This window comes from Seriola lalandi, unplaced genomic scaffold (assembly GCF_002814215.2).
Source record: "Seriola lalandi dorsalis isolate HSWRI2012SDOR001 ecotype SW California unplaced genomic scaffold, Sedor1 jcf7180002054256, whole genome shotgun sequence".
Lineage (NCBI taxonomy): Eukaryota > Metazoa > Chordata > Actinopteri > Carangiformes > Carangidae > Seriola > Seriola lalandi.
In genome coordinates this window covers 120,034-146,032 of record NW_019524809.1, presented here as the reverse complement: position 1 = coordinate 146,032, position 25,999 = coordinate 120,034, and the positions used below count along the sequence as shown (strand labels likewise).

At 38.2% G+C, this 25,999-nt stretch overlaps 1 protein-coding gene across 5 annotated transcripts; it reads left to right on the top strand.

Annotated features, from left to right (window-relative positions):
- Window positions 1–724: 724 nt before the first annotated feature.
- On the top strand, window positions 725–25,999 carry bbx (BBX high mobility group box domain containing). 5 transcript variants are annotated; one of them, XM_087173553.1, is made up of 16 exons: window positions 725–861; window positions 3,721–3,798; window positions 7,564–7,735; window positions 8,381–8,638; window positions 10,626–10,830; window positions 10,911–10,978; window positions 11,132–11,206; window positions 11,810–11,890; window positions 13,960–14,025; window positions 14,521–15,376; window positions 15,475–15,607; window positions 17,048–17,199; window positions 17,407–17,496; window positions 18,025–18,222; window positions 20,073–20,265; window positions 21,761–25,999. In XM_087173553.1, the coding sequence occupies exons 3-16, from the start codon at window positions 7,577–7,579 to the stop codon at window positions 21,837–21,839; spliced, it is 2,613 nt and encodes an 870-aa protein (XP_087029679.1). In that variant the 5' UTR covers window positions 725–861; window positions 3,721–3,798; window positions 7,564–7,576; the 3' UTR covers window positions 21,840–25,999. The 5 variants fall into 5 exon arrangements, with proteins under 5 accessions (XP_087029679.1, XP_087029682.1, XP_087029680.1 ...); XM_087173556.1 differs by lacking the exon at window positions 725–861 and adding an exon at window positions 2,238–2,376 and having other exon boundaries at window positions 8,384–8,638; window positions 18,028–18,222; XM_087173554.1 differs by lacking the exon at window positions 725–861 and adding an exon at window positions 2,238–2,376 and having other exon boundaries at window positions 8,384–8,638.

Below are 25,999 nucleotides of genomic sequence, written 5' to 3'. Positions count from 1 at the left end.
TGCTGGCATAAACAAGTATTCACAATCTAGATCACCCTTATTCTGAAGTTTGATAAAGGTGGAATACATGTGTTATAAAATCTACAAAATACATTAAAACCTGAAAAAGTAAAATCCTCCTATAATACAATTATAATATAATTGTTATTGTGCTGCAACCTAAATGATTATTAATGTCATTAACTTGTTTTACCTTTTAATTCTAATAATGTGTTGGGTTCTTGGGTATTTCCCATAAAGCATATTGTGACTGTATTTTATACACACACACACACACACACACACACACACACACACATATATATAAAATATTGGCATTCAGCTAAATACCTAACTGATTCAATAAACCAGCAAACAGGTCAGACTCACTTTGACAAAATCATATCATATCAAACTTACAAGAACAGTTAGGCCTACCAGTTAAAATGTCCCCTTTACTTTCTCTTGTACAGAAAATGTAAGACCCTGAGATTGGACAGGCTATAAGCATTCTTAAGGAGATTAATACACCATGGAGCACCATAATGTCAGTGTGGTTCCACTACTGAAGACTACACATTCTCACTGAGTTTATATTGCCGTTATTTTGTATTATTTAGGCCTAAACTCACCACACGTGTCCTGAACATTATATTTGAGGACGTTACACTAATCTCAAAACATTAGAATATAACGCCGCGTGTCATTGGTGAAACCAGACTGTCCATCAACAGGAGTATCCACTCACGTACAGCATTACATGACAGGGTGGATATTTTCACTGTGTACAGTATGCTGCAGAACTGTTGGTAATTTCACGGCTAAACGTTTTAAAGAAGATTTGAGAAAGTAGTTACCCGTTTACTACGTAGCAGCTGAAAGGTACGTGCTGTTGAACCACAGGTACACATGTCTGCAACAACTGTTCACAGTTATCACGAGCACAAACACCCAGGAAGCTTATACTGTAACAAGTATTCACTCAGCTGAGATAGACTGTATCAAGCGTTTAGTAAGTCGTTATCAGGAGTTTCTAATGTAGCCTGCACCTTTCGCTGACCTTTGTCAATCGGACAGAGCTGAAAGATAAAGTTAGGTCAGGGATGGTGTTAGCGAGTACAGGCCAGTTCGGGTATGAGCACTTTGCAGACCGGGGGAGGGGAGGGATATAGCTGAGATGAGAATTTTCTCCCATCTCGAGGAAAACGAAAGTGGTTTCTATTACATCGTATGACTGAACAAGTGTGTATTTCTGCCAGAATTAACGCAATATTGTGTTATTTTGATGGGTTGGGGTCGTTTAATGCGTCGCCTTCACCGACAGTAATATTCATCATCTAGTAAGTGCTGCGTTTCTCTCCCGCTATCAATGTACACAGACTAACAGAGATGACTTCCGGTTGAAACTATGACGATAAAAGTTTTTACTTGAATTGATGTTGATGCAGATAGTATTCGTGCAACTACTTTTGCCAGTGTTCATATTTATAACTGTAATCACCAGGCAAAAGCAAAACAGGCATAAAGGGGACATGAGGAGCATCTAGCTTTTGATAATTGCAGATTTGTTAAATAAGAAACAAGGTGGGCTAGGTTAGGTAGTCTCAGCATAGTAGTCCTGGTCTCTGGGCACATAATGTTGCCATCTGTGTAATCTGAAAATAGAAGATTTTTTGTCTTGGAGCCCATAATTTTACCACAGTATTTTGTTATACTTTCTACCTCCTCTATAAACACCTTTGATATCTTATTCTAATTTAGCTTATTTTCCTCATATATTTTATTTTATTCCTTTAAAATCCTGTATGTGTGTCAGGTTATATTAAATTTGTTTTTCTTTTATATTGTGTTTTAATGCCTCCTCTCTTGTCATGTAAAGCACTATGAATCTGTTTTATGTTGAAATGTGCTATATAATTATACTTGCCCTCCCTTAAGAATTACAACACCAGGCTTACTTAATACTTTTTTTTTTAAATAATTTGTTTGGGATGTAATAGAAATGCTGCCTTAAAATACACGTATGCTGCTCCTGAAACAATCTATTGAGATGAAATGTATTGAGACACATTTTGCACTGTATATTGATTGTACTGTAGAATAACCATCATCACTGGTTTATGATAAAAGGACTAGCTTGTTTCGACATATCCCATTTGTACTCTCCTTAGGTGTTTTCATGTACAGTCTGGAGCTTTATTGCTGAAAGTGCAAATGTTTTTATTTTGGTGAGAAACCGTTGTGCTTCCGGTCTCCGAGTGCCGTTAGTTGTCCAGACTTGATGCAGCTGTGTTTAGTACAGCCAGTGCTGAACTGTTATAATGTGTCAATAAGTTAAATAGGTGGACGGCACCAATGATGAGAGGCCCCCCCCGGTACTTGAGCGAGATATTAGAGGTATGTTCAGACATCAAGGTGACGTTCATCACAGAGAACTTGTGGTTTTATTAATTTTGCGTCGCTGTTCTCAACCTCTCAGTCAGTCACTCTGAAAAATTGTTATTATCGCTGCTTTGGACATGATGTCCGCCTGCTGGCTTCCCCTTGAATTTGTTTGTTTCCAATCGACATTTCATTGATAACCAGTGTTGTAGACCATACGGTTTTGTCACTGTTACTGTTTAGCTGAAATATTTCCTCACCTCTGTTTGAAATCGCCGTGAAAAATACATGGGAAAGCAACTGTTTCTCAGTGAGGTGGTATGACCCCCCCTCCTCCACCCCCCCATCCGCATCAAATATATAGCCACAAACCTGCGTTGTATGTAAACGACCTGCTGCAACTGCTCAAACAAGTATTTTGATACCAGTTTAGTCCATGAGTTTTGTCAGCAACTGTTCAGGAAGCTTGTACTGTTTGGAAACCATTGCACGTTAAAACCGTGACACGTCCAGTTAGCAGGCTGTAGAGCTAGCAAGCTAACTAGCTACTTTTATTCCTAGTAACACTGCTAGGAAATGGAGCTACTGCTTAGCAAAACATTGCCCACAGATGCATGTGCCTGGACAGAAAATACCCAGTTTAATTAATCATTGTGGATGTATTTTCCTCGGAGTGGGAGACATTTCGACGACATTGTCACCGGAGAGTTTGACAGGAGTCAAAAATCCCCACTAGTGTACTGTACTTGGGTTTTCTCCTCCAAACCAAAGCAAGATGGACTCTCATTCGGCTTGTCTGTCTTGTCAGAGCTCAGATCGACATTTTGCACGGAGGTGAAAATGACTGCTTAGAGGTAGGAACACAGTAGGTAGGCGAACGGATCGTTTATTGTACCTGACAAATCTTGTGCTGTTATTGTGCGCGAGAAGCTCGATACAGTAACTGAAGACTTCACTCCCAACACAGGCAGTCCGATCGGGCATCAGCAGTTTTACCTGAGAACACAACTAACCTTCTGCGTAGCTAAATGCATACTGGAGCTATGCCTGCTAAATTAAGGCTGTTTAATGTTGTGAGAAATACATCCAATGGTCGTAGGGTTTTGGCCTACATGTTTTGGTTTTGGCCACAAGGGCGGATCGACTGCATGATTAAAATGATCAGTAATCAGATCAGACAAAATGTCCCAACGTACTTTGAGGCTGGTGAGGTCTTGTCTTATGCAGCATCACTCAGAAATGCTCTATTAAAGTTGTTTTGCACACATTTTCTCCCGCAGCCCAGCTCATGTTGGCGGAACATTTTTGCAGATATGACAGTATAACGCATGACTGAGAGGGATGTCTTGTATTTTATAGGTCATCGTCATTGCATGACAAAGGCAGTGGCAGATTCATCTTCATCATTCATACAGCATTTCCATTGTTTTTTCTTCAGTAAGTATCCCTGTTTTCCACTTGACATTCACAAATACAAACACTGACATCTAGTCTGGATGATGTTCAGAGGAATACAGTCATTGACTCATTCATTCATTGGTTGTTAAATTTCATTTGTGTAATTTTTAGTGTAAACATGTTGAGACATAAAAATCAACAAAGTAAAAATATACAGTTCTTTTTATGAATGTTTTATGAATGTTTGGCTGATTTGTACATGTGTAGAACACCAAACTGTCCTTGCAGCTTATAGTTAGAGGCTATGATGAGGTGCATGTTTTTAATTTGTTACAGACAAAAATCTGAATAGTGCATCAAGGTGAAAGGATGACAGGTGCAATTTTACTTTCCCAACGTTTTTTTTTTTAAAATATACATTTTGACAGTGTTCTGCTGAATGACCTATAATCAGTATAACAGTAATACACTTCATTCAATTACAAAACACATGGAGTTTAAGGGTCAAAGGTACAGTGCCCATACAACAAATCTGGTTATTGTACTGTGGCATTTTCATACTATTTATGAAGTCTTCAATTTCCCTTATTCTTTATGTAACCACCTCCTCTGAAATGTGGAAATTTTACTTATAAGTCACTTCAAATACTGTAAGTATTGAACTGACTGCCTGCAACGTTGTTGACGTCTGCAGTGAACCAACCACTGAGTTTGTGTTCAGTTATCTTTTTCACAATCAAAACCTGCCATGGAAATCTCTAAGAAAGCGCAGAGTCTGTCTGGGATCTTGTGCAGCTCTTGTCGTGATCAGTAACAGAGAAGAGCTTGATACCCACTGCTCAACAGCAATTACTTATTTTTGTATTAGAAGCCTTTTTTTTCTGTACCCTTTTTACTAGAGTCAAGTTATTAGTTGTGGGTTTTTTTTTCTCTCCTTCCATTGGGTCATTTGATGTTTTTTTCACAACTGGGGCTTGTGTTAATGGATGTTGTGTACTCTGCTTTAAATTGAAACAGTTATACAACTAATGATTTTCCTTATAACGAAGTAAAAACTAAATTATGGGCTGCGTCACTCCCTGCTTCCTACCCATTGTACTACATTCAGCCTCTGCCATTTTATTTGAGAAACCAAATTCTCAGTGAGAAACATCTGTTCTAAATAGTGCCCTCAAAAGTTCCAAAAATGGAGGAAAAAAAACTTTTTGCAAACTCCAAAAGTAATAGTCTTTTTGCTAGATGTGAACATTACACTTTTTATGCTCAACTTTATTGTTTTGTAACATCTTTTGAAAACCACCAGTTCCAAATACAATGTAGTACATCAATCTCAAACGACTATAACAGCGATTAAACATACATGTATCAATGTAAACTGACATCATATCTGAAACCTGCAGTTTTATGTTTATTATTTCAAAATTGCTCTGGTCTCATCAGCCTAACTGCTGAATGTCCTTCATATAGACCTTCATGCAGCCCTGGCAGCAATTAACAATTATTTTCATTATCAATTAACCCACCAATTATTTGCTCAATTAATTTATTAATTGATCTTTCTATAAAATGTCAAATAATAGTGAAAAATGCCTCTTATAATGTCTGTCATAATCTACCACAGCTCAAAGAGATGTATTCACGTCTTGTTTTATTAGTTCAATAATCCAACCCAAAGATATCTGATATACAATCAAAGAAAAGCAAAGTAATCTTCTGATTTAAGAAGTTGGAACTGACCAATGCATTTGGCATGTTTACTTGATAAAATTACTAAAAGAATTGAATGATCTCAAAATAGTTGAGTTAATTTTTTGCCGATTGACTAATCATTTAATTTACTAATCGTTGGAGCTCTAATGCAGTCTTTTTCTTTTCTTTAATGTGCATATGTAAACTAAGATTAAGATCCAGTGACAAGCATTTTAATACATTTGATCTAGTATGGCAGAACAAATAACTATACATGCTTATATGATATACAGTGTGTTTGTCTTAATTTAGACTTGCAGAAAAGCAAGTCTTGAATTTCCATGATTTGATTTCATTTATTTATTCGCACAGATAAAACATCACATTCTATATACACTGTTGCTCATAAAGTTGGAATAAAATATTTTTTACCTCTTTCCATGAAATGATTGTGACAATGTGATTTATTTCATTTCACCTGGGTAATTGGGACACATAATGTAATCATTGCACCTGGTCAAAAGTGATTACTGATGCATTTAAATAGGAATAAACAGAGGATTTTGTCTGAAAACAAAATTATTCCAACTTTATGGGCAACAGCGTAGTTTTTTTATGAAGTGGAAGTGCAGGTGAGGTAAGAAACCTATCGACGTCATATGTTAAACCTCTGCTCAACTTTTTAAAAAAATGATACAAAATGAGAAAAAAGAAACATGGTCCTTTTGTATCTACCACAGTGCTAAGATAAATATTACTCTATTGTTTCTGCCACAGTTTATGATATGAGAGGATGGTTTTCCTTATGTTTATTGTTGACGTTTTGGAGTTTCAACTAAACTGCATGGAGTACCTGTTCCTACAGCTCTATGTCTTAATGGCTCAGTGTGATTGAATATTCTTTAACCAGTTTACTTGGAAATATTTCAGACTGATCCTGGAACAAAGTGCCAGACATCTGCATGTTGATATTTTTATCCAACAGTCACAGATCCTGGTGACTGCTGCTGCTTCAAAATAAGGCTGCTCAAGTGTGTAGGAAAAAAAAAAAATTAGAATTGTCCTTTAAAGTAATGATGTCAAGTGCAGACTCTTCAGTTCTTCTAGATCATGATATGATAGTGCACTGTGTTAAATTCCATATCTAAGTCACTAACAAGTCCACGAGCTATAAATGACCATCCTTTGCAGCTCTTCTTCATGGGTCCCACAGTAGGGGGTATTCTCCAAGGCAACTTAAGGGAGACAATTAGCGTAGTACATTAAGGCTAATGAAATCATGGTCAGTGGGGGGATAGTTTGGCTTCTTCACTTGCTCTCTTGCTCATGTTAAATTAAACCAAATATAAACCGAATCTGTAATTCGGAGGTTTAAAGACATTTTTATTTCAAATCAAGCCCAATTTTATGTAGCCTTAATTTGTTTCTGAGACACAGGGAGCAGTTCCCAATTTGGTTTCTATATTTTCGTTTAGTACAGCTGCAAGCCAGTTTCACAAATTCAGCCCATTTTGCTCATTATTTTTGATAATTGTGTTAGGACTGAGACTGAATTTGTTACATATCTCTTAATATTTATTAAAATTTTGTGGAAATAAGGCCTTTAGGAGATTTCCAGCAGGATTAGATTTTTCTTTTTAAATTTACTGCCTTCGCCTCAATGTATTTTTGTTTTTTGTTTTATTTTTGATGGTAAATATTTCTATAGAGTTCCTACAGTAGAACAAGTCTCTGATTTTGAGATTATGTAACATTAAATTTCATTAATTAAACATTCCTATTTAATTTTATGTAATATATATTGTTGCTGGTATAACAGTGATACTTGGTCTGTCTGTTGGGTTGTTATTTTAATGTGCACAAATATGCACATTAAAACATTTAACCAGTAACTATAATTTCCTTTAAAAATTCCATTCGTATTTAACAGCTTGAAACCCTTAGATTTTCTGTCCAGCTCAGGCACGTAACCAGTAATTACTATCACATTTGCAAATGTCTGTAAAGTATCTCTGCTTTCATCAGACAACAGAACAAGACATTAATGATACACGTGAAGATGCATGTTTTCACAGTCCATGTTCTGATGGTGTGCCCAATCTGCCTTTTCTACAGGTGCGGTAGTACCATGAAGGGTGGAGGAAGGGGTAAAGAGCCACCTGTTGCAGGGGAGGTCACTGGCAAACGCCCCAAACGTAAATGCCTGCAGTGGCACCCACTTCTCTCCAAAAAGACATTGGATTTCTCTGAGGAGGAAGAAGAAGAGGATGAAGAGGAGCTGGAGAAGGTGCATGTGTGTGATGGCTTCACAGGTCCATGAACTACAGTGTTTCCCTGAGGATTTTTTTCCTGCAGGTGGATGGTTCGGGGGGGGGGCTGTATGTGTGTGTGTGTGTGTGTGTGTGTGTGTGTGTGTGTGTGTGTGTGTGTGTGTGTGTGTGTGTGTGAGTGCAGTACACTGTCATACGCACCCCCAATGACAGGCACACAGAGAGGGCCGGTAGAGACACTGATTGGGCCGACAAAACTTTATGTCGCAGCCCACAGGAATTCCAATGTATTCCTGTATGCCAGGTGTTGTTGTACCAGGTTGGGGAGCTCGTCGTACACCAGTGGTCAGAGTGAATATTAATAGGCCATAAAAAATCAATTTAACTTAATGTTAGCTAGTTACATAGTTACTACCTTTCTCTCTCTTCTCTTTCTTTTTCACTTTCTTCCTCTCCCACTCACCTCAGTCTCGCCACGTGTCTCCACTTTCAAGTTAATAGCCCTCTGCAAAGTCATGTAATTGCGACTTCATTACATTGAAGCAGCGTTAATAATTGTAAATAGGGGAAACACTGAACTGAACAACAGATCTATCAGTTTATCACTTAAATGGGACAGAAAACATGGTGCAACATCTAAAGGTTTATGGATTTGTTATCAGCAGCCAGTGTTGTGTGGCCAGGACCAGGGATCGCAGGTTGAGTGTGGAAGCACAGCAGAGGAAGTGGAGGAGGACTCAAATGAACAACGAGCACGGCGGCCAATGAATGCTTTCCTCCTCTTCTGCAAACGCCACCGTTCTCTGGTGCGGCAGGAACACCCTCGTCTGGACAACCGTGGGGCCACCAAGATCCTGGCTGATTGGTGGGCTGTGCTGGAGCCCAAAGAGAAGCAGAAATACACTGACATGGCCAAGGAGGTGAGACTTCTGTGACTTCTACACTTTTACTAACATTATTGGTAACTCTCTCTTATAGTAGCCCCCAAAGTAACTTGAGCCCCAAAGTAACTTGACAGTCAGGTGCATTAGTTTCTGTGCAGTGCGCCTCGATTTTCTTATAGAAAGTGGAAACTGCCAAACTTTTTTTCTGTTCCAGAAGTTAAAATCATTCAAAATTGCATTGAACTAATATTTAAAAAACAGCCATGGAACAGAGCTTCATATGTTTCATACGTTTCATATGTTTCAACTTTTCATATGCTTAGATAAGGTTAGTAGGGTTTGGGAAAGTTATCTTATATCTTTAATTCAATATTTATGTTTTTTAGTGGTCTTTAAGAAATACTTTTTTCCCATAAGTGCTGGATGTTTGCAGGTTGAACATCACAGCTCAACAGAAGAATCCACTGTTAACGCATACATGTCTGTAATATCAGCACAGAGAGGACTGAACACTGTAGAAGCTTTTAGACAGCAGAGATTGCAACTAGGAAGTTGAAAAAAAAAATTATTTTATAATAGAGTTTGTTAGTTGTATGGATGTGGACAAAATCAAGTTACACTTTCAGTTTATTCATGGGAGCTGTAGATTTGTGATGTAGATGGCAGTTTGTCTTAGAACATGGAAAGTAAATCCCAGGAACACAATTTTTACAGAAAGACCAATGAAATAAATACTGAAGGAGAGGTTGTATTGAGTTACTGAATCTAGTGGAACAGAGCGTAGCCCGGATGTGACGTCACGACTTCTGCTCTCTGTAGAGCTGTACTATTGTGAATAGTGAATCGTTAAGTTAGTGAGTTAAAGAACTATTCCAGCTTGATATGAAATAAGTAGCAAATAAAAAACCAAAACAAGAGAGAAAAACATTGTCACATGTTGCTAAAACAGAGGTCCAATTTGGTAGTGGTAGTGTGTATAACATCAGTTAAGGTAGCACACCAAATGTGTGCAAATTCAGTCTCACATCATGGCATTAAATAACTCTAATTAGCAATAGATAATTGTAACTATAACAGTTACTTTCTTATTCATGCTTCCTTTGTTAAATTCTTAGTTAAAAATTATATTAAAGAAAAGTGTTTGGTCTGTTCAGGTTGGGATTTATGCTAGATGTATATTAGAAGTTATTAGGGCCTGTTAACAACTCAAAAACTCCCATGAGCCTCCCTTAGAATCAATATTGCGTCAAAGAGAAGAATGACCTTAAAAGGAGCTATTTGTAAGTTTTGACAGTGCCACATAGCCAACGTTAGCATTGACAACTGTTTACTTACCATTCCTGCCGAGAGCTTCAGCAATCGTTGCATTTATAATACCAGAGGTTATAATATATCTTCTGAGCAGCACTACTTCTTCAGGGCAGACTGCTACAGAAATTCAGTAACGGAACATGACGAGATGGTCCAGCTGGACCAGGGCTTGCTGTTTATCATGCTAACTTCAATAAAAAAAAGGAGTGATAGAAATGAGACTAAAAAGCAGGCAACATCGGCAAATATCCCATAATGCAATGCATCACATTTACTAAACCAAATTTTATAATCGTACTACACTACACTGTCAGGGTTGATGCAAAACAACAATGATTTAGTGTCTAAACTCTCTATATATAGACACTGTTGAGTGTCTTTTATATGGGGACTAGTGAATTCAGACACAGTCAAAATGTGACGACAGTTGCTGGGTTGCTTGTTTATTTATGTTGCCAGGTGACTGTCCATCAAATCTCATAAAACCACACTCACACAGTCCTGATGAAGCAGATTAGCTGAAGCTTTAACTCTCTTTAAATCTTTAAACTCTTGATAAATTTTACTCATGGATGTTTTTGTTCCTGAACTTTGATCAGTCATCAATATACAGTAGTATAAGAGAAATCGAGAAATGCTTTGATATAGATTTGATGGTGTGAATCCATTTAAGGTTTTGCTGGTACCAAATCAATTCTGCATGTTCTTTCAGTACAAGGATGCCTTCATGAAGGCAAACCCAGGCTACAAGTGGTGTCCCACCACCAGCAAACCTGTCAAGAGTCCCTCCTGTCAGCCGGTCAGCAATCCCCGCAAAAAAGTTTGGTCCTTATCTTCCAACTCATCCAAGGACTCAACCACTGCCAAAAAAGTGCCCAAAACTGACAGCATGCCACAGTTAAACTTTGCCATGGCAGGTGTGTATAATCAAACATTGTTAGTTTGTTTTAACGTGACAAAATGTATTGTTTTTGTAACTACTCTCGTTCATTGTCAGATCCTACTAAGATGGGAGGCCTTAGCATGCTGCTGCTAGCTGGAGAACATGCCCTCACGAACAGGGAGGTAGGTCACTGTTGCAAGCCACCCATGGGTGCAGACATCCACATGTTGTACAAAGATGCACCCATGGGTATTAGTTTTATCTGTTACACAAAAACCATTCATGGTTTTTGAATTATGCTTTTGAGTTAACCCCAGTCTTGTTTGCCTCTCTAGATCCCTTCCAGCACGAAACCTAGTTTACCCAACACAGCCAGCGAAGGGAACTGCTTTTCAGGAGACAAAGAAGAGGTGTGTTCTCAGACCATATTTCTCCTCCTCCTGTACTCTGTATACAGTATCTTAGACCAGAGGTCGTGTTGTCACACTAATGGGATCTGACCAGACTCTAATGTGTACAGTGGTAAAAAATAGTAAGACCTGTTATATGTTACATCACCATTGAAAAACAACATAATACCTTGTCCTGCACATTACAGTAACCTGTGGTGGAAAGTAACAAAGTACATTTACTGAAGTACTGTACTTGTACTTGACTTACTTCTTATAATTTTCAACACTACATTTATGAATCCAATATTGGAGTTTTTACTCCACTTGAATTTATTTGGCAGCTTTGGTTACTGGTTAGTTTGCAGATTTAGATTACATGTTAACTCATCAATGATTAGAATCTAATAATGTAATATATGTTATTCTGAAATGGGCCATTCTACTTTTACTTTTGGTAAAAAAATTTGTCTTCAAAAATAGTTTTTACTCTCGTGTGCTTTCCTCAGTTTCTCCAAGGTTAATGGTTGTGTGTTTGTCTGGTTGATCCCACTTACCCATCGACTTACTTAATAGCTCACATGAGAACTGACTTGTTTTTGCTTAATCTGTTTCAATCTACAGATAATGTCTGGGACAGAATCGAACAGAGTGCTTGATGTTACCGAAAGCAGGGTCAAGTCTGCCCTCTCCTCACCGGCAGAGGTATGACTGATTTCAGTTCATGAAAGATCCATATCTGTCGATGACTGTATGTCTTTATCATGACTAGTTAGTTTTTGGTTCATGACAGTATTGTTAATATGCATAGACAACTTTAAAAAAGTTGTTATACAAACAAACCTGCCCTACAGACCTTTTTCATCGCAGACATTTTGGCATATCATAGTAGGAAACGCTCAGTTGTTATTAGCCACTTTCGTACAGAGATCCTGCTATAGTGCCATTAAGAAGACCCCTCAGCATGATGTGTAATTTTACAGTTTAGATAGCATACTGGCATTCAGGAATCAGAGGTGGGATGTCTAGCAACAGCGTTGGCACCTATCCCACCATGCCCATTCTCCCTTACATTGACGTCGATCCAGCTCAGTTACTACCTCTACTGCTGGAAAATTAAGGTGGAACAGTAATGCACCCTCCCGCCCCCACCCTTCTGTGTTCGTATCTTTAATACAGAACAGCAAAGCAGAATAAAGGTGCAACTTCACAGCCCGTTCAAGGCAGGGGCTATTGATTTAATTAAGAATGACTCAATGACATTTAGGTGAGGTAGATATCCAATGTGAGTTAAAATGCAAACAAAAGTCTGATTTTATTATAGTATATTCATTTTTTTCATGCAAAATTTAATATTTGCAGAATTCTGCACAGCCATTTTAGCACCACCTTCAGACTAGATTTCAGTATTACACATAAAGTATTTTATAATCTCAGTATTTAACTCTCATGAAAAAACGGATGACATCAATTAGCCAGTCAGTATCAGCAAACAACAGAAGGAGTCAGTGCCCCTAAGTGAGATTAGTGGGTTATCCAGCACTTCTTTGGGCTTAATTCAGGTTTTCTGGTTTCATGAAGCAGGCTCACTCTTAACTGGGTCAGATCACCATGGTAACTTATGATGCACAGGTAACCTGTTCCAGAGCAGGTTAACTTCAGAGGATCAGATCAAAACCTTCCAACAGCCCAACTACTGACCAATCAGATCACTGGAAAACCAGAGTCATCATTCCTGCAGGGTCCTGACAGGGACAAAAGAGTTAACAATAAATTGATAAGTAATACAGAGCAATAGATGACAAGACGTGTTATAGATAAGTTGAACTACTTTGCTGTTCCAGACTCTCCATGTGTTCACTCTGGTTTTAAAACAGAGCTTCTAACAAACAGAGGATTCCTGATAGTGTCAATGTTTTTACACTTTTATTAATAACATGAGGTATTATTTTATTTGTGATAATTGGAAATGAAAACTAAACCCCCTGTTGTCTTTTATTAGAAAAATAATCCATATACTTTTAAGTAGGATCACAATCGAAATAGCCTTCAGACTTTATTATGTTTTCATCTGCTGTAATTTTTAATGTATGTAGTGACTGCAGCACACTGTTGTCTGTATTTTTTTAATCAAACAAATCCATTCATTCATTCAGCTCCCTTGACTATAGATGACATTACTTTTATAGGTGGTTCATCAGACAAAAAAGGAAAGGATACACATTCTGTACTAAAAGCATATATTCACACTCATACATTGTGTACTTATACTGTAGCCTGAGCTTTCCTTTTAATATGTGGAATTATGTCTAGTGTTTCTGCAGCTCTTTGTTCTATTGGAATCATGAGATTATCTTGTATATATATTTTAGCTTGTTGAATATCATTTTTGCTGTCACTATAATCAAGTGATACGGCAGATATCCCCTGTTCATCTATTCAGTTAAGCACTTTACCCACAGCTCTTTCACATGAACACACTCACAGCTGGATTGGTAAACACAGAGTAAACATGTCCATGTAACCAGCTTCATGATACCAGTCATCCCTGGTGACTGATGTTAGGCTGGGTGAAGCCAGGTAACCTAAAGAGTCAGACTTAGCTGAACATATTTCATGGTGCAGGCCCCATGTTCACTCTGTCCTCCAATAATAATGTAAAAGGTGAAAATTGTTGTAGAAAGGGAATATTTCTGAATAATAATAATAATAGTATATGCAGAAAGCTGTGCAGTGCAGCCTCATTAACAAAGGATGTTACTGTGTGTTCACAGTCATCTCTGTCAGCGGCGCCTGAAGGAAAACCATGCAGACAGTCCGCTCTCTTCCAGCTTGCTGAGGTAAGTAACTCCCTGCAGCTTTTTTTGATAACTGGTGAGAACGTTATACTATGAAAACATCCGACTTACTTGATTGGACTGCACCATTGGTTATCTTTCACATTCAAGGCTGAAATATGGTAAAACTGTTTCTGTGTGTGTGAGTTTGCATGTTGCAAGAAAGAGCTACAACTAGAAAACAGTCCCTGTTACCTGAAAGCAAACATTTATTACTTTTAGTGACATTTGTTCCCTTTACTTCATAGACATTTTTGTTCATATTCTCAACAGTAAATTTTATAATTCAAATTGTAACTGTGTGTGTACTGCAGTTTATTTAACAATGAATGGTGACAGATCACATTTAACTGATGAACTGATCATTATATCCATATAAATCATATATTATATTATATAAATATCTACTAAAATAACATGAAGAGATGGAATATTAGGAGCATACTGTAGATTGCTGTCAATTCAACTGATTAAGTGTTTTGTGTTTTGTTTGGTAAGATGTGCTTAGCGTCTGAAGCTGGAAAGATGGACACAGTTGTATCTCAGCCAGAGGACAGCTCCTCTGCAGCCTCTCTCCAGCAAACTACAGTCAATCCAGAGATCGAGGAGAAGAAAGCAGACGATGACAACTCTCCTCCCTCCCCTCACACATCAGCCCTTTTACCTTCGCCCTCCTCTGTCACTTCTACCTCCACTGATGTCATTCCCCCACAACTCAGCAGCCAAAATGCATGTGTCAAAAAGAAGAGCAAGAAAAAGGAGATGGCCAAGTCAAATGATAACAACGAGAACCCCTGCCCAGCAAAGAAGATCATCAAACAGTGTAACCATGCAGAATCAAATGTGGACAGTGTTTTCAGCACGATTGAAGCAGTGGCCAAAGGGGCCTGGAAGGACAATGAGGAGAAGCCCAAGAAGAAGATCCAGAACAGTCCTGCCGGTGGGAATCTTGGTTTTCCCAAGAAGAAGAGTAAGCCCAAAGTCAAGACCTTTGTGAAAGAAAAAGAGGAGGAGATGGAGGAAGACAGCGGGCAGTATGGCCTGTACAGTTTCTCTGAGGTGGACGTGAAGGAAGACATGAGTCACGTTAGCCCCAAGACAGAAGCAGATGAAAGTTTAGGAAGCACAGACCTTCAGGGCAGCATGGTAGAAATCCATCACTCCCCTGGCAGCCCCTCACCTACTAAGCTCAAAGAGGAGGACAAGGGCAAGGAGAGGCAAAGCGAAGTGATCTGTGAGTCCAACACAGAGAACCGCGGCTCCAGGAAATCAGAGCGGAGCTGTAAAGGAGCCTTATATAAAACCCTTGTTTCTGAGGGGATGCTGACTTCCCTGAGAGCGAATATTGACCGAGGTATCCACTGATTCATGGGCTAATTAATGAATGAAGGAAACATAAAATAGTCTGTGTATGATATGTGGTTAATGAATATTAATGGATGATGTCTACAGGTAAAAGAGGAGCTTTCCGAGCTTCTGATCATGATGCAAACTGGTGTGATGACAGCTGGACAGTTCCACAGTTGGGGCCTAATAACCCCAAGAAGCTGAAAAAGTCCAAGTCCAAAGATGAATCTTCACAGGGGTGAGTCAGGTCTCCTCTTAGCACTATGTTGTGCAATCATTTTTTAGAGTATCATTTTTTGTAGACTTTGTATTAAAGTCACGATGGAAAATCTTAAATATTTGACAATATACTGTATATTCTTTGCTCTTCAACTTAACACTTATCTAACCTGATGCACCAGATGGTTTGTTACGCACAACCATCTAGGAAGGCTTCATTGGAAACTGTCTGAAAAAGGAAAAAATACTTGGCAGGTTAATGGACGAACCATCTGTCTAACACCATCTTTCACAGGCTAGCTTCAGGCAGTCAGATTCTGCATCTTTCCCAGTTTTTTCACTACCAGTTGAGCCAGTTAGTAAATCAAACTCTTGCCTTTTGGTATAAGAGTGAAAACATCTTTTCCGTGAAGAAGCCTCAATGCTGCTCTCTGCTCTGAATGAAAACATACTCTATGGTTCTAAGATAACTGATGCTATAGCAGCATCTACGCTAACCTCTTTATGAGCCGCCATTGTTGTTAAAGAATTGTCTCTGATGTCACACTTATTACGCCCATAACTGCCAGTAGTTCCTCTCTTAGAGGATGCTGATTGGTCCGAACCGCTCTGGTTCAGTTATAGCTTCGAGCCTGAAGGAAAGATGGATTCTTGGTTGTGAGAATTCCAGCTGCCTGGCAGGATTAGTCACAACTGAGAATAACACCCAGTTTACTGTAATTTCACTGTAATATTAGATGCATTGGTCATTGATTTTAATCCCATATGCAGCACATGTTTGCACACTTCAGTTATAATAACACCTCCAATAAGCCTCTGTTTTTCAAAAAAATGATTTTACTACTAACCTGATAGCAAAATTTAAATATTTACAAACATGCAACTTTCAGTTCATTCATGTTAAGTCAGAAAAAAGGAAAAAAAAAAACCTACAAGCTCATCAAATGGGCTGTTATTTCATGTTAAGTCATGTTACAAATGATGCTGACCTTTGCATTGTATATTGAAGAAGTATTTAACTCTTATCTTACAGAAACCAATCCCTCTCTTACAGTAAGAGCATAACATCATTCAGAAAGGGCCAATGACTAGTTTGCAAGTGTCTGTGTAAATAATTTAATTACCAGTAAATATATTTAGAAAACTAATATTAATATTAAATGAAACCTTTTGACAAGCCTGCTGAATGGTTTTCCTGCAGGATACTGTTGTCTGCCCCTGCAATTTACCAATGGCTAAAATGCTGCTCAGAACGATAGTTGAGCAAATACTTTGGCACTGACCCTCTGTAATGTCAGTCTTGTCTGAAGGGGGCTTTAGGCTGCTGTTTTAGACTTTACTGGTCTCTGTAAGTAAATGTATAACTTGTAGTATTGTTTGACATCTGCCTTGTTCTTACGGTGAGGTTAGGCTATTGATTATATGCTCAGTCATGTAAACTCTGAACTTCACTTGTCAGCCTAGGGAAACTGGAGGAGGAGTTTGAAAAGAAATTTAACAGCCTACCACAGTATAGTCCAATTACATTTGATAAGAAGGGGGCTACTGTCGCAAAGAAGAAGAAGACTGACAGCTCCACAGTCCAAGAGGAAGTTTCTAAAGTCGGAAAAGGTAAGAGCAAAGTCATAGATTTCTCCACACAATGTTCTTTAATATCCTCTCATGTCATCCATAGCTCACCCTACACCTGTTTATAGAGTCATGTTTTCCACACCTGTGGTGTTTAGCACCAGTTCTCTCTTTGTTAAAACAGAAACATTTGGACTCCATAACACAGCATTTCCATGCTCTTTTTTTCTTTGTTTTTTGCTATATCAGGGCCATCTCCATCTCAGAAAAAGACTTCATTCCACAAGATTGTTAGGAAGCACAAACACAAAAAGGAGAAACCAGGTGCATTGGACAAAGGTGAACTAGAATGTTGATGTTTGTGCATTATAGCAGGGGTGTGAACATGTTTAGAGGTATTTAACAGATGAATTTAACAGTTACTCATTAACAACACTGTTAAGACCAACAAATGTTTTAAAATCAAGTTTGGTTGAAGAGCAGCTTGAATTAGAGAATTTACGTTCACATTGTCACAAGCCTGAGATTTAAAAAATCTGTAATTTATGTATTAGATTATATGTTTCAAGTTGCACTATTTATACTATAAAGAATATTTCAGTATATTATTATTATTATTATTATTATTAATAATAATAAAATAGCTATTATTGATAATAAATCTTTTAACAAGAATCAGCTGCTCAGGCCTATGTGCAAACAATATCTTTCATCTGTTTAGATTACAGTGACACTAAACAAATGAATAAAGAACTTAAGTTCTTGTTAAGAGGACTATGACATACACTATGTGTATTCATCTTAATTACTGCATCTGTGCAAAAGTCAAATCACTGAAATCTGTTTCTATGAACCTGTTCTCCACAGCAGTGCTACAGAGTGATTCCGCCACACTGGATTCAGCTACAAAAGTCAAGTCATGTGCCCCAGTTGCCATAATGTGCCCAGATGTCCAGGGCACCACTAGTATGGAGATGCTAGTTGGTAGCCAGAAGAGGAAGGCAAGGAAGACCAAGATCACACACTTGGTACGCACAGCTGATGGCAGTGTATCTCCAGCTGAGGGTGAGTGAATGATTGATCGATTGATCAGTCAGTACGAGATTACATTGCATTGCCACTGTATGTTAACAAGACTAGGTCAAAACCTAGTACATGGCTGGACTGCGTACGGTCAATGATTGAGGACGTAGTTGAAAGCTGTTGTGGAACCGCTGTAAACAACTGACTTCATCACATCATATCAGCATTCAGCCTAGGCTGATTTCAGCTCTTTATTTGTTTGCTTCTCTCCTCCTCTGTGCGCTCACATATGAAACAGTGACTAAAAAGCAGCCCATTAAGATTACAGGCCCTATCTTACACCAGGCACAAAGCAAAGGGTCTTTGCTAGTTTCAGACTGACACAGTTATCATTTTCCTGTCCAGTGTTTATGTTGCTGTGTCTATACACTTGCGCTCATCTGAGCACCCATGGGCGTTGACTGTTATACAGGCACATCGTGCAACAGGCTTGTGCCTGTTACGCACAAGCAGAGTGAGCTAAAATCCGCTTAAATGTTTAGATAAGTCAGGTGGAACATTAGAATACAGCCTACTGAAGCATTCTTCTTTGTAGCATATTGTGTGTTGAACAACACTGCCATGCATCGTGAATGTCTCTTGGACGTGACATATGAGTCTCTGCAGAGAAGCATTCTTTCTCACTACCTGGTAAATCCTCCACAGAAATACTGTCAACTAAATTTGTGCACCACAGTTTCATTTACCAAAGGTTTATTCACACTTCTCATTATATAACATAAAATATCACTGGTCAGTCACAATATGTAATCAACTCACCACAAATAGAATCTGCATCTGTGTGAAACATTGCACCATTATAATAGGAATACTTCAAGGTGTGCATGCTTTTAAAGGGAATGGGAGATGGCACTCAATTGGTTTATTGCATATTACACCCAAAACCCTCCCATGTTTAATTAAGAGAGTACAACCCTTTTGAACCATGTGCCTGGCAAAGTGACCATTTTTTCTACCGTTGAAATAGCAAAAGTGACATGGACACATCCTAAAAGCACTTGCGCCATGCACTCTGGACCATGCATTGTGGATACATAATATAGAGCCCTACATGTTAACCAGCAGTCACATCTAAGCTGCTGCTAAAATCCTGATTTTATAACCAAAAATCACTAAACAAAGACTGTTCTGTGATTTCAGCTATATTTACTTATAAAATGATCACTCAAAGAGAAAGTTGGATGAGACAATATCCTTCTTATTTTGTCTCACACAGCCTCCATCTGGGTAACAGAGCAGATGCAGAGATGTGTGCCACTATTAGCTGAGAAAACCCCAATCCCCTCTCTTTTTGTGAGCTGACTCACTGCACTTGTTTAAGCTGCATCACAATACACAGAGCAATGCAGGAGCAGCAGTAAACTTTACAAACTTTGCTGCTGCAGTACTCTCAGCTCGTGGTTGTAGTCCTCCAATCAGTCAAGTTGCAGGAAATATGGTCACAGCCTCCCCTTCTGTTCCTGAGTTAAAGTGTAGAATAATAGTCAAAGGTGTTTCAGAACATTATGACGTCACAGTGAAGTTGACCTTTGACCCTTTAGATATGAAATGCCATCACCTCACCATTTACTTATAAATTTGTGTTAAATTGTGTCATAATTAGCACATGAATTCTTGAGTTATGGCTTAAAACATGTTTGGGCAAGTCACAGGCACTTGACCAATTGATATACTAAAGATGACCCCACCAACCTAAAGTCAATGCATCGGTTACTCTGAGTTGACTGAAAATCCTGACTTGGGGAAAACAATTATTTTGTGAAATTATTAACACACTCCTGTTTCAGAAATATGAATACGAATTCATGAGTTTTTTGGGTTTTTTTCTACAGAGGACAAAACTAGGGACCTGAACCAGGAACAGGATAAGAAGCCATTACACCAACAGAATTTATGCAATGAAAAAGGGTGCTACAGTAATCCCAGAGCAGAGGAGGCGGAGAGGAGCACCGTACCGCAAGAGCTACCTGCTTTCTTCAGCTTGGCAGCGCTCGCTGAGGTAGCAGCCATGGAAAATGTTCACAGGTGGATACACAGCCTTATACCTTATATACAATACAGTTGAGTAGAGTGTAACATATACATGGTATGCTTTTAATGTAATGTTCTCTATGTATGAACTGTTACATACAAATTGTCAGCTAAACTGTAAAATACCTAAACATACATAGTAGGCATTGTTACTTTTAAATGCATATCAGTGGCTTCAACTACATAAGGTGAACATGAAGTTACATGCTGCAATCAACATCTATGCTTTAGTAATTATTTGCCATACAAGAGTAATTGTAATATAAATAAAAATAATTATAAAAAATACTTACTGGCATCGCCACTCAGTAAGCTAGAACAAACTGGACCACTGCTGCTTTTGGGAAAAGAACAGGCTACTTCCTGTCAGTGCCGCCTTAGTTGGTAAAATGCAGTACCACAATGTTTCAGTAGAGGGAGATAAACACTTTAACAATAAATAACAGCACATTAGAGTTTTGCTGATAAGCACAGGCTGTATCTTATTTTGTGGACCTATTATTAAGCTAATATGTTATTCTTTTACTAATATGTGAGCATTTTAATATAAAATAGGTTTGTTAAGTTTTAGGTGTCCTGTCATGGTTGTGCTGTCGTGCAGATAGTCTGCTTTTTATAACTTACCATAAAAATTAATTTTGATGTGATAACGTATAGAGTTTTTATACAATTCTGAATGATATGCAAATAGTAAAGTGCTTTGTCCATTAAGGTAGAAAAGCACTATATAACTGTTGTCAATTTGGTAGTTGTTAGGAAAGTGCCAACAGCCACCTGATGGTCTTTGTGCAGACCATCTAGATACAGGTTAAATGTATTCTCTCATCCATCTATATGACAGTTACATTTTTACATACATACATCCATCACCGCCTCACTTTTTAGCTATGCACCACCTTGCTTAACCTAATGCCAAACCATTTTCTCTTTATTTTCTGTCATAATACGCCTCTGTGACTCCACTGTGGTGCTTTCAGGTTTCCTAATATGACTTGTAACACTGCTAAATACTGTATGTTATATGACAATTTGCTGATGTCTGACAGTGGGACTTAAAGCTCTACAATGTGGAGCTTTTTTTAACTGTTTAGTAACATTTTTGTCAATGAAACCTGCCCACAAATGTAGAAGAACATATGGTCTTAATGGAAATGTGTTAGAATTGATTATTAGCGTAACTGAAGAGCTCATCAGGTTCAAACAAACAATTTACAACAAGTTTGTACATGTAAGAAAGTTTGCTGAATCTGACCTGGAATGCTCAAACAGACCTCACAGAGAAAAGTAAATGAGCTTTAGGGTAATGAATACGCAAATGTTCTTTCATGAGGTCCAGTGTGTGAGTTGCCATCATGAACCTCTGCAACTCAGCTTTGATAGAATAGACAGCAGGCCCAGCACTTTAAAGCAAAGCCTTATATGCTTTCATTTCAAAGAGACGCCAGCTATTTGAATAAATGTGAACACACTCTTTAATGTCCTGTTGCAGAGGCCAGAGAGGCTTGGCTGAGAGTCAGAAGAAAGAACTTGCCCAGACTCCGGTCCTCATCTCCTGCGCTGATCAGTGAAACTCTGCTGCTGTTAAGAGAAGCCACAACCTGGACATTGGCAGTGGAGCTTTACTCTCCTCAGTGGCAAGCCCACACTGAAGGGAGACTTGAACGGGAAGCTTTGGACAGACTCCACCTCCCCCCATGTGGTGAATTTGCTTGAGCTTGGGTTCACGGTGGGGGACAGAGAGCCTCTCTTCCTCCTCCCTGCTCCTCGCTATCTCAGTGTTTTTCCTGAAGCCTTCCTTTGGTTTGAGGCAGGATGCCTTTCTGAAGTCCTCATCCCCCTTAGATGCTCTGTTAGGGCCTGTGGAAGAACCAAGCTGTCCCCTAGTGCATGGGTTCCCCTGTAGAAATGGTTGTCATGGGTTACTGTACACTGTTTTGTCAAATAGAGGCCATTTTTAAAGTCTTGTGGTTTAAAAAACGGCATTTTAGGTAGGTAAAAAACCCAACAATGCAACACAGCTTTCTGTCACCTTTTTACCTCACACACACACCTACTGAAGAGTTTCCCTGCACCTCCGGTAGAATACCTCTGTATCTGAATAGCTCTTATCCCTTCCACTCCCTCCAGCTTCAACCCAAAATGACTTTAACCAGGGTAAATAATCATGATTGATAGGCATCCATTACCAACTCCTTGCTTAGTGTTTCCCTGTGGTACACTGATGTGGTTTATCCAAAATACAAAGAAATCATGGTTGAGTACTTGATATGTACATTAAGATGATGCTACTGTAAAACAGGATGTGGTAGCTACAAGTAATCATGTTAGACTGAATGTGTAAAAGTAAACCTGTGCATACCCTTGCATCTGAACTAGAGTTGACTATAGCTGAGGATGTTTGTTTGTCCTGTTTATCTTTAGCAGTAGGCTCACAGTGTCCCTGTGTCAGGCTTCTGAAACAGTAGGTTGGCTTAAAAACTGCTTCGTGATGGGGAGATTGTGTGAAAGTGATTCAAATATAGCCTTAACCCTCCCACCTAGACCCTGTTTGCCGCCACAAAGCCCTCAACCAGCTTCTTGCTCAATGCCATCACAGTCCTGAAGTCAGTGTAACATTTTTGAATAGTGAAAATGCAGTTTTTGTCGATACTTGATCTTATTGCAGTTTGCGTAGCAATTAGAAAGGTCAATTACTTGTGTGCAACTTCTTAGGTTTTTGTTTGTTTGGTTGATTGGTTGTTCTTTATGTAAACACTGCACTCATTTGTAGCTGAAGTTTGAGTTGCTATTGGAAGGGTGATAAAATGCCTTGTCTCCACCACTCACAGTTTTCTTACTGTATCGCCTGTCTCAATAGTGTCTTCAGTGTCCTGGCTAAAGCCAGACACAAGCTCTGACATAAAAGAACAGGGCTTTGTAAACAGATCATTTGTTGTGTGAAACAGTTTTATTCGTCATGTCTCATAAAATGAACAATTTGGAAAAAAACACAAAGCATAAATAAGATTTTCTGTCTTTGTATGGTTTGATTTGATTTAATTTGTTGAAATCAGACTGCACTATGCTATGGTTCCTCTTAAAGCTTATGGAGACAAGGCATTTAACAATAATTTCCCCATTTGTTTCCTGTTGGCCTTTAGAGATTTTATTGCCAAGTAATGGTCTACTCAAAGGTCACATGTAATCGATGTTTTGATTTTTACAAGTATTTATATATAGATGCAGATTTTTTTTCTTTATTTTTGGCATTGTTGTGTTGATGTTGGGTCAGAATCATTCCATTTCAATGCCTCTGTCTTGGCCATACAGTTTGCAGTTTATCAGCAGGAGTAATGAGGAAAAACAAGGACAGGTGCAGTTAAACTGCAGGTTTGTTGTCTTCCCAAGGATTGGAGGAACCTGGATGAGCTGCCACAGGATAGTGGAGGCTAACTGAGAACTACAGACTCCCTAGCAATACCCCTTTCCTCCTTACCTAGCAGCCTTTTGTTCCTCTGTGTAGACCAATACTTAATTTATCACATTTTAGAATGCGTCACGTTTATAACTTTTATAGCTTTTTGTTCTCTGTTTGATTGTTCCTCTGTTGAAGTATATGCATTTCTGATGCTCCTTCAACTAGGTCCTCTTCATGAACTTAAATGGTTTTTCCTGAGGTCAAGTTTACTGGATTAAGACTGTTGTCAAAAAAGACCAAGCTCATAGACGATTAATGCATCTATGCTTACCTGCTAAGCACATGGGCACTGCGATAAAATGCACCATCTCTAGACAATGAACTTGTTTTTTCAACTCTGAAGGAGTGTATTTGACTGCGACTGCATCACCATTTCTCGGATATGTGTTAAGATGTGTGAAAAGTGCTTAATGACAGGACCAACAAATAAGAAATGAATGGGTCTTAGAGAACTCATGCATCTTGAAAAAGAGTATTTTTCCTAAATCAAAGCATTGCTACATGGTAGGAATGTTTTCTAATGTTGGCCTTTGTGTGCAAATAGTTACATGCAAAAGAAATCTATAATTCCTCTCTAAATTTGTCCTTAAAATATATCAAACCAACTGCAAATGTTTCCCAGTTAATTTTAAGAAAACAGTATGCATTATGATAATCTAATAGAAAACGGCAGATATTTTTCAGATATGAGATAAAGTTACATTAAGGATGAAATCGTCCAACAGTAAACTGTATAGTTCTTCCACTGGTGGACATCAGTGTAGTTCTTTGCAAAGACAAAGAAATTGTCTTCCCCCAAAATAGAGATATATTTGCTTTTAGCCAGTGAGTTTATTGACATTTGCCAAAGAAAAGGAAAAGGTATATTCAAATGGAAATCCTGTTTAAAAAAAAACAACAAAAAAAAAAAAAAAAAAAAAACAAAAAAAAAAACAAAAGCAAAGAAAGCTAGCGTAACAGTTGCACTGCGTTTTCTAAGTGTGTAAATCTTCAGGTAACAATATCAGCACAATTCATCCTGTGTATCTAATGGGCTTTTCCCTGGTGTTTGAACCCAGAGTTGGAATGAAGTGCAACAAAAGGGCACCACGCAATGCCTCTTTTAGTATACAGTATTTGCACCTTATGACCCAAACCAAAATGATCATGGTCTTTGAAGAAAATATATAATTTTTACCCACTCTGGAAATTATGCATTTTAACTATTATATATGCGAGAATCCAGTCAATAACAAATCCACACATCTACAAAACAGCCATAATACTGTCATTTCCCTACCCCTCACTTTTTCTATCTAGAAAATGCTTCTATAAAGTTGAAATTCCTATATTAGTTACCTAAATGACTATAATACCCTTTGTGCTAGTACTGTCTTCTTGAATGTAATCATTTTGTACCTGTATTTTTCTAATTCAGTCTTGATTGTACTGTATGTATGCTATGATGGTATACTGTTCCTTAGGTGCATAGTTACAACCATTCTCATGACAGGATAGGTGCTGCGCTGCAAACTCAATGGAAATGTATGGAGATTTTAAGTCCAAAGGACTTTCTGTACCATGTGAGCATCCATGAGACTAATAAGAGAGAGAGAGAGACAAAAATTAGAGATTCTTGCAGTTTGAGTGGTGGGACAATAGCTTTCCCTGATTTGCTACTCCTTTTTCTTTTTGCAGTAAAAGTGAAAGTCTGTTCAGGACAGTTTATGAAACAGGGACGCTCCTGCAATCAGACAGAACAACTGAATGCTTGAGTTTCAACTTATTTATTACTGTTCCTTTTTATAGGTTTAGTCAAATAAAAAAAAATGAAATATACAACTGAATATGCATCCATTTATACATAAACATGTATAAGATTATCTACCCTTTACTGGAATGTAGATCATGGTTTTCATTTTTTGATTTGTTTTTGTTTTTTTTTTTGTTTTTTTTTTGTTTTGTATAGAGGAGGTTATGCCAGATCTTTTGAGTCTCTTTCCTCTGATAGTTTGTACAACATGTGCTTAATCTAATTTATCTTATTGGTAATCATCATGACAGATATGTTTTTTGATTGTTACAGCCCAGTTGTTATATGCAGCCTTACTGGAACCCCTGCTTAGTGAGGGATCCCTCAACCTCCCATCATCCCTACCCCGCCCCATCCACAACTCCTATGTCATAACACTGTTTGCTGATGCAACTATTATTCCTTTTACACTTTCTGCTGACGCAATTATTACTTCTTGAACACCTATTAAAATAACATCTATAACGTGTGTGAAAAGA